This window comes from Pygoscelis adeliae, unplaced genomic scaffold (assembly GCF_000699105.1).
Source record: "Pygoscelis adeliae isolate BGI_AS28 unplaced genomic scaffold, ASM69910v1 Scaffold101, whole genome shotgun sequence".
NCBI classification, from domain to species: domain Eukaryota; kingdom Metazoa; phylum Chordata; class Aves; order Sphenisciformes; family Spheniscidae; genus Pygoscelis; species Pygoscelis adeliae.
In genome coordinates, this window is record NW_008824238.1 from 4981929 (window position 1) to 4997643 (window position 15715).

The window sequence follows — 15715 nt, forward strand, 5'->3', positions numbered from 1 at the left end:
GCAGGAATTTTGACAGTGAGGCCAGAATTTCACCCAAGATGAGGTTTTTTGTTTGTTTCACTCTGTAAAAAAACAGTAAAATAAACTCTTTTATTCCCAAAATGTATAATAAGCAATGGAGTATAAAATGAAATCTCTTTAATGTCGAATGAAATTTCTTGAAGCCCCAAAAGTGAGCTTCCTTCCCCAAGGGAAGCCTTTTAATGCTGTGGGTCACAGTTCCCTCGTACCCTCCGTTTCTATAGCTGTTCCTATAGCTGTCTCTCAGTTGTTCTTAGATAATTTGTATGTAGAAGGGATGGAGTTGCCCTTTTGTTCTTTGTTGGAACAGCTTTGTTGGAACAGGAGGTCCTGGTTACAACTATCTTCTTAGGTATTAAAATGATGGTGAAGCTGACTAAACGTTATGATGAAGAAAAAGAAGAGAAGCAACTACAATATTACAAAGATCTGTCCAAAACATTTGTTGAAAAATTATTGGCCGTTCCCTTCCTACATTGATAGCTATGCTTTAATTTGAGGAATGATGTACATAACCATTTTTAACTATAATTTGAACTTAGAAACACAGTTCTTCTGCTCATTCTCATTACAGTCAAAATTGTACTCCTAATATCAATCGTTTAAATAGAGTAGCTTTCTCTTGACACCCTGCTCAACACACGTCTTAGGGGGCAAACCCTGTTGCAGAACAGGGTAAAGCTGAAAGCAACAAGGTACTTCAGACAGCAACCTCACTACTTTATCTGTAAGTAGAAAACATTGAACAAGTTTACCAAAACAAATTAAACGGAGCGCCTAAGCCGAATCACTTGTTCTTACTGCAAACTTTCTAAAGGACTGCTGTATTACTGCAAACATACTGCTACTCTGGATACATTTACCCTATGGTAATTTTACCTGAAAAGTAAAAAGTTTCATATTCCTAGTTCTAAAGGCACTACTGCAACATCTATTAGCACAGCCTGAACACGCAGACTTTGCTGAGAACATCTGTGAATGATGAATATATGAAGTCATGGTTAAATTACACTGACTAAAACAGAGCAGGGATTCAAAGCAGCGTTCTCAGGGTCTGGAGCCCATCATTGGTGCTAATGAAACATCAGGCCTCAGGATTTTGATGGTATCAAGGAACCATGTCATTTGGGATCTGTACCTTTATTAAAGCAGGGGGCATATATTCACTATAGGCCTTCAGTATGACTAGGTGAAATAGTTAATGTCAGACCCTCCTTAAGGACCTTCTGCTTTCACAGAGCACCTCTCAGTTTCACTGCGTAACAGGTTGGAGTCCTTTTAGTCTGGCTTCATAATATCTCTACTGTGTAATTACATAAAGGTTAGGAAACTAAATCTTTTTCTTGTGTAAGGTCTGATTCAGGACCTCTGGATATCAGTGAAGCTCACGACATGAGTGTGTTTTTTCCTTAAATTAACGTGTCTCAATAAGATGGTCCAAACACAGGCACCACAACGTTTCTGCCTGGAACCACTATTAAAACACTGGGTTTCAAGCTGACTTTGTGAGATGCCAGTTTGCAGTCCACAGGGCTCTAGGAAGCAGTCCGTGCCTCTCAGAGCTCAGCTTGGACATCCAAAGGATCCCAACACCTGGAGAAAATGCTACGTCAGGTAATTTTCTGAGATTTTTCCATAGCTGGAAGAGCTAGAAACATAATACATAAGCACATTTAATGAATATTAATTTAATAATTTGCTGAAATAGGAGGAAAAGCTCAGTCATAGAAGTGGCCATGTATGTCTATTACTTTAGCTTCTTGACCACGTTTTAAGGTTTCTCCTTGCTTTAGAGAGAACTTTTTAAACATTTAGCAAAAAGAGAGGAGAGAGATAAGGTTTCCATACTCTGTCAAGGCTTTCTCTCATATTTTGAGTGATGCAAATGAGTTCTGGGATGTTATAGATCATCCAAAGTATCACTAGCTAAGTCAAGACAGGAAAGGACGGATGTCTTGGAACCTCACATAGATCCTTGATGGATGCTTTTTTTAAAAACAGACAATCCCTACCCCTGCAAGTGTAAAAATGCTATATTCCTAAATTGTTTTTATGTATACCAGAATATGCTAATGACTTGTTTCCCATTTCTGCAAGAGGATCTCCTCACTATTTGAAAAATAAGCAGAATTTCAACATTTCATAATTTTAAAATGGAAAAAAAATCTGACTGCTCTATAAATATCAAAATGGGCATCCATTTCTATTACATCTCTTCAACACACTGTCAAAGAACAAAAGAAAGACAATTCATAATTTTCACTTTCCATGTTGCTGATACCTATCCCCAGATTTATGATCTGATTGGTAAATTCTGCAAAACATGCTGTGATTTTTTTTTCCCCCACAGAAAGCAATTATTGGCTTCTTCCAAAGCCATCAGTAAGATCTGTCAACACTTTACTGTATTTGCCTTCCTTAAGAGTGATGTTACATTGTTTTTTTCTGATGACTCACTACTTCAAAAGCAAAAATGAAGTACATGCAGATAAAATGTTTATTTCAGCTTTCTTACAGGTAGACAAAAAGGACTGATTCAAGCAGTAGAATACCTCCCAAGTAAAACAGATACTTAAACCAGTAATACCTTTGAAAACTAACATTTTAGTTGCCCCCACTAGAGATGCCATACCTGAGAAAGAATGACTGATACTGTCACCTGGAATTGCACCCCTTTGTATGTTGTTCTTAAAGTTCACAACTTGGAAGAAGAGGAAGATAAGATCCATTATTCCTGGCAAATATGGAGAGCGAGAAAAAAATATCAGCCTACCCTTGGGTAGTCTGGTTCTTCATTATGCAGTGTGTGGAGAAAGGAGAAGTATTATTCAGATGGGTATGACCACTTAGACAAGGATGACTTACCATGAGAAGGCTGAAACATTTTTAATTAATTTTTTTTCCCGATTTCCTGATTTTCAGAGACAAAAATTAATGTTTTCAGATTAATCAGATACCTTCCCTGAAGTTCAGAATGCAGATTTCCAGTGACAAAAGAAAATATCTTACTTAGTATTGTTATATCTTTATGCATGCCTTGTTGTATGAGAGAGAGACATCATTACCGAAGCAAATGGCAACGAACTCTCCTCCTCTCTGCAAGTACTCTGAAATGGTTATTGATGGCAACAGGTAGCAAGAATTTGTGATCTAAATACAAAGGGAGCAGAAAACACAGTGATACACTGTATTAATGCTTTTCTTATTCTCTGTGGATATCTGTGTGTAAACTGGATGTTTTTAGAAGCATTTAACTTTACAGCCCTCAATGTCAGAAAGAAAATATGAAAAAAAAAATGTGAGAAGTAGGAGTGCACCTTCCCTGAGATTGCCAGCAGAGAGATTGCTAGATAGAAGATATGGGCTAACTGGAGGATCCATAAAGATATGTTTTTAACCTGGTAGCCTAGGGGGTCTGCTAATGATCATTTTAAAGCATTCAAGCAATACAGAACCGTGCTTGCATTCTTCTTTTGACATCATAATCCTTAATCTTTCCTGGGTCAGTTTTATTGCCAGTAGCAAGGAAGCCCCCCTCACTTGCACAAGAGAACCTCAGCAGAGCATTGCTCTGAATGTTAAATACCAGCAGCAGCCCTCAATACTTTACTGTTTGGTTTTGTTTCTTTTTTTTTTAATATGACATATCAGCTAGGATAACATTCTGCATGTTTCTCAGTGGTAAAACAAGTACTTTATGCAAAACATACACATCCCGGTCACTCACTACCCTCCTACAAATTCCCTGTGTGTCCGTTGGGCGAGGGCTGCTGCCCATAATGCCATGACAGCTGCGGTGCGACTAGCCCCTCAGCTGGCTGCCACCGACTGTACAGCGGGAGTGACAAGCACCAGGTACAGGTTTGAGCACAAGTCCAGAGCAAAAAGGTAAAGTATTCTGTTTTAATCACTCTCCTCTTCAACAGCTTCTTTACACGACTGCAGTTACGTGATAAGATTGCAAATGAAATGTTGGGATATGCAATTTGAATACAGTTGCATGGCGACACTGTCACACTTTGCAGTAATAGGAAGTGGCAATTTGTTTGCCAGTTTTGGCATCTTATTTGTCATTAATATGTGTTTACTGTGGGCTCACATTAGCGTCTTCAGATTGTTATTTGGCACAAACAAATCCACAGTGGCTCCTACGCACCTCAGAAAGGTGGCCAGTAGGACCTTCTTTTAGCAGCAATCAGTCAAAAAATTAACCTTTCTACCTCAGACTTCTGATTTTATTCTCCATTAGCCCTGTGCTTCTGCTTGTTTGCCCAGCTGAAGATCAGAAGCTCTTACTTCCAGAATGGCAGCAAGTGGGAAAGAAGAAAACCTCAATTCAAGCGATTTCTTCCTGCGAGAAAAACGTTGGGAAGCTGAGGGATGAAATCCGACATCTCCAGCCCATCTGTGCAGCTGCACTCCACAGCTGCTAGTGCAAATCCCAGAGCAGATTAGCAGATGTAGGCTGCTACCCTCCAACACGCAGGTCTTGTCCTCATGGGTCATTCAGCCATGCAGCCTTGTACCGGCCGTACTGTTTGCACGTGCGGTGGCCATTTCTCAGAAATCCCACAGCAGCGTGCAAGGCACACAGGAGTCCCTTGCCTAACTTCTCCCCTTCTCTTTTGTATAGTCGAACCTGTAGCATTTTCAGGTTCAGAGACTTTCTGTAGGACCCCCCACCACGTCCACTACCCCAAATCTGGCACAAAGCTTAATAAAACAACCCACCAGCCCTTCTGCCTGCATGCTTTTTCAGCAGAGTGACTGAAAGAGCCTCATCTCTTTGCCTTCACATTTTCAATACATACCGTGTGATGAAAACATATGAGCTCATTGGAATTTATAGACAGGTTTGGCAAACTATATATTTATTTGGGCTCTGAGATCATTTGGACTCTAGGCTGTCTCTCTCTCTCTAAGAATATGAATACTTTTTGCTCTTGACTGCCACCTGTTAGAAATTTTACTGTGCATACTGTAATTGGTGCCTACCACATGTGCAAGTCCTTTCCCAAATGCATTAGGTACTAATTAGAAAGTTTACACAGAATATTACCCTCTAGAGAAAAAAATCTGGATGGGAATCACAGTTCTGTACTTCATTCTTTTGCAAATAAATAGAGGGTTAATACATCAAACTGCATGTCCAAAACTCCACTGCAACTGAAAGTAAAATTGTTTAATGTTTTATAGTCAATTTACTCTCATATAACCAAACCTCCAAATGTCTGATTCACACTTCTGAAGGGCTCAGTATTAGAAGATCTGTCTGTGATCAGGGCATCACCAGACAGATGTCCAAGAAACCTCATTGCCAGAAATTCTTTTCTTATGAAAATTCAAGTCTATATTTTATACAGAAGTTTATATTTCTGGGTGTCTATTTGGTCCAAATTCAAAGTGCTATCATTTGAAGCTTGACCACTGCTAATAGTCAATTTGTTTCTTCTAAAGGTTGTCCGCTTTTCTTTTCATGTTTGGCACCAGGCTTTTAAACAATAAGAAACAAAGAAAATTGGTAGGCTGTCAGATTTAATAACAGTAAGCTTCCCTGATATGCTATTATTTGTTTAGCTTTTGGAAAAGTTAAATATCAGAGCTACATATCTTAAAATATTCAGTGCTTTCCTAACCTACTGCAAGGCATATTTTAGTTGGCAGGAGCTTATCTCAGAAGTGGTAACAAAAAGGACCAAACTTTGTCTAGCTCCATGTCACTCTGACAATCGGTCATAAGTCTGAAGAGGAAGGTGTCTGACCTCTATCATTTTAAATATGATCAGAGCAAATTGCCTTTTCTCAAAACCACAAAATGTGAATGAAAAATTTATTTCTTTTGTGGTGTTTTGTTTCTCTTCTATTTGAAAAAAATCCATACTTTTTACTCTTTCTGTTACTAACCACTGAAGTTTTTCATTAAAACAAAAAATGTTCTTAATTTCTTTAAAAGTTTTCATAGAAAATACTTATTTTCTAAGTAGCTCTAACTTAAATATATGGCAGCATGACACAAAAGAAAGCACATAGCAGCTTCTTCTTTCTGCAGGATAAAGAATAAGAACAATAGCTCTTTATTCTCAGAAGAAGAAAGCTCATTTTAAGATTCTTTCTCTTGAAACAGATTAACAGATATCACTGTACAGATAGAGATGCAAAACCAGTTCATTCTCAGTTGAGTTAAAATAGACCTCAAACCCCATCCCAGGGCACCTGCAGATGCATTCATACATGGAGGTGCCTGTGCTGAAGACAGTATTCTGTGTACAAAAAGCAAACAAGTGGTTATCCTGGGGTTTCCATCTTTTGCTGTCTTTAGGGTACACATTTCCACAGACCTGGATAGACTATTCTCCTTTTCAGATTTTCTTTTCAGGTACGGAAAGAGGATAAAAATGTTGAGAGGTTTAAGGTTACTATCATCTCCATTCATGTATGAAACGAAGCACTGTGTACTTTGGATCAAGATTCTTGTGAAAAATGCCCTGTCTCTGTTTTTAGCCAAGAAGTTCAAGAGGTGCTACATTTAATAATAAAGGAATGTCTAATTCTGAGGGCTCTGGGCAGGCTGCTTTTCTATCTGAGACTTTACTAGGTTGTTTTTTGTTTGCTTAAACTCCTAGAAGGCTTTCTGCTAATACTAAATTTAAATAATGTAAATATTCTCTTCTAAAACACCATCAAGATGGATGTTTTAAAATTCTTATGCATAAAACATTGGAAAGGAGCTCTAATACCAAAGCAATTTTAACACAGTCATTCTTTATCACAGTATTTATCAACAATAGCATTTTTGGGGAAGTTCTTCAGATTTTTCAAGGAGCACTTTCCAGGAAAGGTCCCTTCTGTTCAACTCTTAAACAGGTCTTCTGTCATTCACTCTGAACATAACGGATGGCTTTTGTACTTCTTATAGCTAGCATCCGCTTTGATTTGACCCTAGATGAACACCAGTTTAGTTACTGAGACTGAACAGGGGTTCCTAGCCTTTTTGTAGATGAAGCTCCGCTAGAAAAATGGGCAGCATTCAATGAGTAGTACAGTGCTGCATTATTGACAATGGTGCAGTAAGAAATAGATAAGTGGATAAACTCACCTGTGAGGCAAAAGAGAGCTAGGTAACTCTATTGTGCCAAAATTAGCAGAAAGTAAGCTCCATCTACTCTTGCTCTCTTTCAGCTTACTGTCAGTTGCCATGTTTTGCCTCTGCTGCAGAAAAAGGCTGAGTGTGCTGTATAATGACTGCTTCCTTTCAAAGTTGTTGTCCTGGTTTTGGCTGGGATAGAGTTAATTTCCTTCCTAGTAGCTGGTACAGTGCTGTGTTTTGGATTTCGGATGAGAACAATGTTGGTAACACACCGATGTTTTAGTTGTTGCTAAGCAGTGCTTGCACTAGTCAAGGACTTTTCAGCTTCCCATGCTCTACCGACTGAGAAGGCTGGAGGTGCACAAGAAGCTGGGAGGGGGCACAGTCAGGACAGCTGACCCAAACTGGCCAAAGGGATATTCCATACCATGTGACGTCATGCTCAGTACATAAACTGGGGAAAGCTGGCCAGGGGGGGCCACTGCTCAGGGACTGGCTGGGCATCAGTCGGCAGGTGGTGAGCAACTGCATTGTGCATCACTTGCTTTGTATATTCTTCTTATTATTATTACTATTAGTAGTAGTATTTTATTTCAATTATTAAACTGTTTTTATCTCAACCCACGAGTTTTCTCACTTTTATTCTTCCGATTCTCTCCCCCATCCCATCAGGGCGGGGGGGAGTGAGCGAGCGGCTGTGTGGTACTCAGTTGCCGACTGAGGTTAAACCACGACAGTTGTCACACAGACAGACACCCCTAACTGTAACCATGTAAACCACATCAGTTCTTTCTGTTTTCTTCTAATTTTCTGAGAGGAATGGTATTCCAGAATTCATTAGCCCATGATCTTCAGACACTCCCGGTGCTGGGTTATGGCACCAGGCAGAAGGGACATACTCAGTTGCCTAAAGAAAAACACAAGTGGTAGGAGAGAGAAACTGGAACCAGTGAACACATTTCACCACTACAACCATTCTCATTTGTTCTCACCTCACTTGTGAATTCCCAGAGTAGAGCAAGCTAAAAGCCATGGCAAACTGGGATAGGCGGACCACAGTGGGGAAGCTCCAAGCTCCTTGATATCTCTCCTCCCAGAAGACTGGAGTGGACTATACTTAGATTTACTTTGTACTCTGGCATGATGAAAAGCAGACTAAGATCTTTGTACCCTGACTCATCATCTGGTTACTTATTTCAACCTTCACCGTGTATATAGGATTTAAGAGAATAGGGCTATTCAATGGAAAAAGTAGGCTGCCAGTAACTTCTAGAGTAAATTCTCCATTGCGTTATGGCACTCGTGTCTTTAAACATGCATAGTTAAAATGATGGGCCTAATCTGCTTTGACATTTAAGGGTGCTGTTCACTGATTTAACAAAGGAGCTGTAAATGGAGTGCAACTGTAATTTGCTCCAATATGCAGAAGTATTGTAAGACATGCACATGGAAATTAAGGAAACATTATATGCATGCATTCATCTTAATTAATGCCAAGAAAACTGTCAGTAAATATGTAAAAGGTAATGTTTGAAATCAAGAAGGAGAGAAATTCTACTGGGCAGTTAAAAAGTGCATATAAAGATTAATTATCTGAGTTTTAGAGGGAAATATTTAGGTTAGACATTTGGAAATAATTTCTATTCCTAAGGTAAAATATTTGCCAAGAGATGTGACTGAGACAGCATCACTATATGTGTTCAGGAGTAGACAAGATGAAAACCATATGTATTTAATGCAGAAGGAAGTCCTGCAACAGGGCAGGGATAAACTATATGAATTAAGAGATCCTATCCAACTCATTAGACATAAATCTTGAAGGAACTAGCCCTGCAATCCTTACTCACAGACATGGATGATTTCAGTGGGACCATGTAGATGAGCCAGGGCAAACAACTCAAGAACAAAATGTCCTCTAAGATTTAGAATGGTTTGTAAGAAACCACACTGACAACGGCAAAAAAATAGGTAAACAAGTTGAGAAGCTTATTTATCAGAAATACTTTTGAACTGGAGAGAAAACCAAATTAACTCACTTTTTCCATGTCCATATGAAAGGCTTTAGGTATTAAACAGGACTTTGGAAAACTTGAAGTAGTTGTGATGTTTTTTCATTTTGCCTTACCCATCACCTATGGCATATTCACAGAGCATTTTTAAGATCACCTGGACAGCAAGAAAATTTTATCGTGACTTTCAAATTTAGGAGTGAAATAATAATGCAGTTATTTACATTTGTGACAACTAAGTGGGCTATTTTCTTGCTTCTCTGACCTGACTTTGTAAGTTGTCTTCAGATCTTCATGGACAGGAATCAAAGTCTCCAAATTCATCACCTCAGCAAAGAGGGTCACTCCTGGGCCATACAGAGTGCACAGATTTCCCCCATGACTCACATGAACTCCCTCACATGACTACCGAAATTTATTTTGGAACACAATTACTTTTATTTAAGAACAATAGTTCATTTCCTTTGTCCATTTTATCATGGTCTTTCACGTGGATTTACTAGATTATCAGGCTCAGATTCTCCATTCCCTTCCAGATCTCTGCCACCAGCTCATGAGAAACTATCTTTATGCTATGTTGCCATGAAATAACTCCTGGGTATCCAAACTAACTCATTTCAGGCTAGTCTGGGAATCTTTTACTATTTTGAGTCCTACAAAGTGACACGTTCGTGGAGGGGCAGATTTTCCCAAATATAAAAGTGCATTCATGAGATCACTGAACAAAAAGGAATTGAAAATATATCCGAAGATCTTCTATACGTAAGCAGGCTCAAGTTTATCTGAAGCATTTTTCTGCTCTTAAAAAAAAGTCTTCAGACAGCATTCCACAAATATTCAGCTTCATGTTTTTGAGTGCGCAATCCTGCTCCATCTATCATACTTCAGACATGCTACTGCCAGTCTGCTGATGACTATGTTGATCAGTACTGGGCTCAGGACTCATCCTTGCAGAACCACACTCTGCAAGCCAGCAGTGAACTACTCGCACACCTTGTCTTTCGGTATGGCTCTTTAACAAGTTATTCAGATCACCTTAGAGTACTCTTAACTAGAACAGATTTTCCCACTTTGCCTATGGGAATGCCATGGAGGACAGTGTTCAATACCCATTAAGGCCCAGCTATATCAGATTTACTGCTTCTGCTTGGTGCATGTGAAACTGTAAAGAGCATGCCTGTATATAAGCACCAGGTTTTGCATGCACGTGGTGACATGGGTTACAACAAAGACCATACGGACTTTTAAAAGACTGGCCTCAGGTAGGGATGATTGCAGAGAAGGTAAAAATAACATTTGATTCTCATAGGAACAGATATTTCATTAATGAATGTTTTGGGAGCCTAAAGATAGTACCAATGTATACTAAATGACGTGTTTTATGAGACTCAAATTTCAGCTGACAACTTATTGCAAATCTTTACTGGCCTACCAAGTAGCTGAGATGTTCCAGAAAGGCAACACAGGCTACTGTAGTACAGAATTAGCATTCAGAGAAAGGGATTTGCTTGTTCACTAAATTCCCCTGTATTTGCAGATTTACCTACCTTTCACACTAGAGAGCTGCAGGCAATTCTACACCTCACTTCTTCTGAATCATGAATTCTATGGAACCTTTCTGCTTTCTCCAGAAAAAGTGTGCAAAGCCAAGTGGATGAGTTTCACCCCTTGCCAGGTCAAAAGGATGGTGTCATCTTTCTTTCTGCGGGTATGGCATCAGCTTTTAGAGCACAAGCAAAGACTGGAGAATGACAGTCGTAGGATGAAGAAGAATGAAGGATATCATAAGAAGACCCACATTAAAAGAGGAGGTCATTACTTCTACATTATAGGCCTGAAAGCTCTTGTTTCTTTTCTCTTTCACTTTCCTTCACATATGCACCGACTCTAGATTTGTACTTGCAGAAAAACTTTGAAGTGAAGGCATCAGCAATACCAGAACTAGAACCAAAAGGAGGACTACTTTAAAGTCTTACTCACAGGGTGCTAATATCCCAAGAGAAAGATTTCCCAAAGTCTCATTGGCATAAGACACGCCTGTTTCTTTTGCTAGGTATTGACAATAGAACAATGCCTCCCATCTTGCTTTTGACTCCCCAGCTGTCCACTTGCATTGGGGACTGCATACAACAGCAGGCTAGAGCAGCACTCAGACCCACCTCTCCCAAAGAGAATTAAAACACTCCCCCAGCTCTGTTACTGCAGTGTTCTGAACCTCCCCTGCCTAATGTGTGTGCATTCAAAGCCATTCTTCAAGACCTCTCACCTAAAGTCCTACAGCACACAAACTGTCAAGACAGTAGGGGCAGACAATAATGCCCGAGGAGTTCAAAGTATCTATAAATACACTGAACGTGTAAGAAGCAGACTGCATCAGGGGAAGGAGCAGTATTAAGGGGAAAAGCACAAAAAAAGGTTGGGTGTGGAGAACTGGAATCACAAGAAACAAGCCATACTGCTAAATCCTAAGCTCTTATCAGTGGAAGAGAAAAAGCAAATAGAACTGTACAGAAGTAAGAATGTGATACAGCCATTCATGAGAAGAACAGTGTTCTTAACGGAATTAGGAAAATAGAACAAAACACAATTTAATATGACTGTGGACAGAGAAAAGATGAGAAAACATCTTTTTCTTGTGCTTCCAAACTGCTTAATCCTTCTCTACCTCAACACATTTACAAGAGGTTTCCACAGTCTACTGCATCTGTAAGTAATTACAGCTCTCCGACATGTGACATCCTTTTTAGTCATTGTTAGGGGAAATGGGAAAGGCCACTTTCATCACTACCACTGTACTTTTCCATAGTGTTCAGGACAGGAACACACACTATGTAACATTCTTTCAGCACAGTGTACGTTGTCTGCTGGTAATGACAATGTGTTTGCTATCTTATTTATGAAAATGAATATTGAGTGACACATCTTTTATATATAACAGCAGCAATCTTATGTCCCCATAAGACACAACAGATGCTGTGCCATACACTGAAATTATACAGAGACCAAAGAATGGACTAAGCAAGTTCAAATGGGCGTTACTGATACAGGGGTCACCAGTCTTGGTATGGTTTACACCACCATGTCATCTTCAAGATCTTCCTACCAAAGCCTTTCTGTAGCCACAGAGATAAAAAGTTGATGAAAATAAATTTGTTGAAGTTGATAAATAAATGATGCCGTGGCTACAAACCAGACAGCAGAGCAAGCTATGTGTGATGCTGCTCACTGGGCTTGTTTTGCTCTGTGAAGTTACATGGGACACACACAGACTGACTAAATTCTGAAAGAGAACTGGGGGCAAAAGGGTTGGCTGCCACCTGGGGATCCAAGTTCAAGTTGCACTCTGGATCGTTACCTACGTAGCTTGAGGTGCTGCTCTGAATTCTGCAGCATGAAGTCACAAAGTAGTTTCAGACTGGGAAACCAAACGTAAAAGAAAGCCTTAGACCTTGCCCTTGGGACTACTGATGGGGCTGATGCTGACGGGAACACAGGTTCATCCTATGGCTGGTTGGTACTGGTAAAAGCAATAGTAAGAAGGGCAAGGAAAAGAATAGCATGTAAGCTGTAAAGAGCATAGCTTCAGTCTTATTTTGTGTCAAACCTTGCACAGTACCATTGCAGAGCAAAGCTGCAGCAGAACGCCCAACCAATATAGGTAAAATCCTGGCAGTTTATGCATATGAGTGCATTAAAATAGATTTAATCAAGGAAGATTGCTTGATTCTTCAAAAAAGAAAATTCAAAAGACCTTTTTTTTTTTTTTACTGAACAGGCTAAGAACACTGTGCTTACAAAACTCTTGGGAATATGACAGGGTGCTGGCTTCACTTAAGCAAACTGCAGGAGTACATTTCTAAAACACACAAGCCAAGGAAGGGCATGGTAGGCTGCCATTCCCTCAGACATTACAACAAAGTTTATTTATGCAGAATCAAAGGAAACGTCAGTGGAGAGCACAGCAATGAAAATGATGACTGAGCTTGACTTCTGACCTCTCTGTTTTTTCTGTCTCTGACCTTTCCACTTAACCAAACTTCAAACTCAGCCTATGGTATGGCAACAGGCCTTCATCCTGCAACATTTTGAGTGCACTCAGCATTTTGAGGTGCTGCTGGGATGTGCTATGCGGATTATATGATCAAATCCAGATTTAGGTAACATCTGTGATAGAAAGATGTCCAAATTGTTAGTCATTAGCTGCTAAAAAGGAGGAGTTGTTATTACTATTATCCCCTTTTTATGTCAGGCTGATGGTGTCCTGTTTCTCAAACCTGTTAACCGTCTGTTGTCATATGAGAAACTCTGTGACTTTAAGCAGATGTTATTATGGTGCTGACACAACTTGTCTGTGTTTACAAAACAGTGTGAATACCTTACTTAGAAGGTAAAAAAATTTTTGCTCGGCCAACCTATGTTTAACATTAGAGGTCCACAGTATGCATGCATTCAAAGTTGGAACACAAAATAGCAAACACGGTGCTTTAGCTAGTAGTGCCAAGTATGAAATCACAGTGAATGAATAACTTCTATCATACCTGCAGGAACAGATAATTCACATAATGAGTATTTGCCAATAAGGGGAAAAGGTGCCTGCCACAAACATAACATTTTGAGTTATCCTACATACTGGAGAGACATTTAAAAGCAGCATTGTATTTGATGGAAAAATAAAAGTATTAGGTGCACACAAACAATATGCAGCAAGTAAAACACATGAGCATGAGACAAACAGTGCATCAGATGAATTACTTTGCAAACACAGTTTTACCATATTGTCTCCAAAAGTACTACGTGTGAAAGAAATTAGAAATGGTCATTGGCTATCTTTTTGCATACATCAGGGCAATGACTTTCAGTGTACTCCACAAAAGCAATGGGGCTACTAACGATTAGCACTTTAAACACATGAAATCAGATGTTGTTATCACGTACTGTTCTTCAGGCCAACAAGCAGTTAACTCACAACTTCATTTACTTGCAACCCAGAAGCTTCATGGGGACTACTGGTGGAAAAGAAAATTCAACAGGGCAAGCAGGAGGTTGAGAGTTCAGTATTTAGCTTTTGCTTGCTTAAGTTAATGCAACTTAAAAAATGTAAGGATAGAACATTTTAGTAAGCAAAAATAGTTAAAAATAATTTGTCTACTTAACTAAACCCTCATAATTTGTTTAAGAAAATGAAATCACTGACTTACAGTTTGTTTTACTCTGAAAAAAACAAAGTTTACTTACCATATATTCCATGTTGGAAGCAGGTGGGAAGACTTTGCCTCTGACTTGATTATGATAATCAAGAATGGCAATCATGTCATTCTGCGAAATGTAGCGCTTCCGCCTGGCTTTGGGAATTTTTGCAGAGTCCAGATGAGCTGCCAAAGCCGTCTCAATGTCAGTGAAATTATTGTTTGACAGGAGTAGGTCAGTGGAGTTGGGTAACACTAATGCACTTGTTTCACAGAGAATGGAAAATAAGAAAGCACAACTGATTGCAGCGATTACTGTCATTTTGGGGCCAAAGGAGAAAGATAGGCCACAGAGGTACTCTGCTTTAAGTCAGGGCGGTAGAAAACAGATCTGTAGAAGAGAAGATGTCAAAGATGTGATTCTGTACATCAGAGTAGCAAGACAAAATGAATTGGCAGGCTGTGATCAGAAAAATTATTCTGTCAGCTCAATCATAAAAACAATCCAGTCAGAACACGTTACTGAGCAATTTTCAATAACCATATTCTCATTAAGAGATAATACGTTCTTACTACAAGCACACCAAATGAAGTATCATTACACCATGAATTACATGATCAGAGCTAGCAGTATTCCTGAAACAGTGACAATGCTATCACACCAGATCAGTCCATACACCACACTATAAATCTTAAATGGGAAGACTGCAAGAAACCTCACAGAATGTTTTCCACTGAACATGAAAAATACATCCTAGGCTATGCCTATCCTGTATGCATGGATTGTTTTGACACGGTGTGGCACAGATAAACTAGTAGGCAAAAGACAACATATAAAGCATGAAAGCAGGACATCTTAGAAATAGCATTCAAATCTTAACTTCAGCAAAATGTGATGAGTATTGATAAAACTGCATGCAAAGCAAACTTACTGAGCTGAATGGCTTACCTCTGGATAATACCAAAAAAGAACACAGCCTATTGTTCCCCCAGTATATATAGCACTCTCCTATGTGATGACAAGAACCTTTGTGAAGGAGTGTCTCTTATTACAAACCCCCAAAGAACAAAACTCTGCTGGTTTTGAAGCTTCTGGCCACAGGAGCTGCTAACAGCTTTTATATGTTACAGTCTGTAGGAGCCAGAACAGGCAGTTTCTCTGAAGGTCTCTGCTGAGCCAAAACGAGAGGGGAGGAGTTCTGCAAAGCACACCGACAGCCATTGGGTGGCATCCCTGGAGTGTAGGTGGTTTGGATGTTCAGTCACACCCCCAGTTTCTATAGTACAAAGAGGCAACGTGCAAGGCTCTCTTTTTTCGGTACTTCCTACCTTTTTTCCTCCGTGTTGGGTCTTCCTCCTCATTTCACGAGCATCATGCTGGCTTGGCAAACGTTATTTCAGGCAGCTCCCCC

The 15715-nt window shown here is 39.5% G+C and overlaps 1 protein-coding gene across 1 annotated transcript in view; it reads right to left on the reverse strand.

The window, feature by feature from the left end:
• PI15 (peptidase inhibitor 15) overlaps positions 1-15491 on the reverse strand; it is a 23868-nt gene extending 8377 nt beyond the window's left edge. Inside the window, exons 1-2 of the mRNA XM_009335016.1 lie at positions 15253-15491; positions 14353-14694 (exon numbers count right to left, since the gene is read on the reverse strand). Of these exons, the coding sequence (XP_009333291.1) occupies positions 14353-14625 (273 nt within the window). The 5' untranslated portion in view covers positions 14626-14694; positions 15253-15491. The remainder of the gene's footprint in view (positions 1-14352; positions 14695-15252) is intronic.
• Positions 15492-15715: the final 224 nt, after the last annotated feature.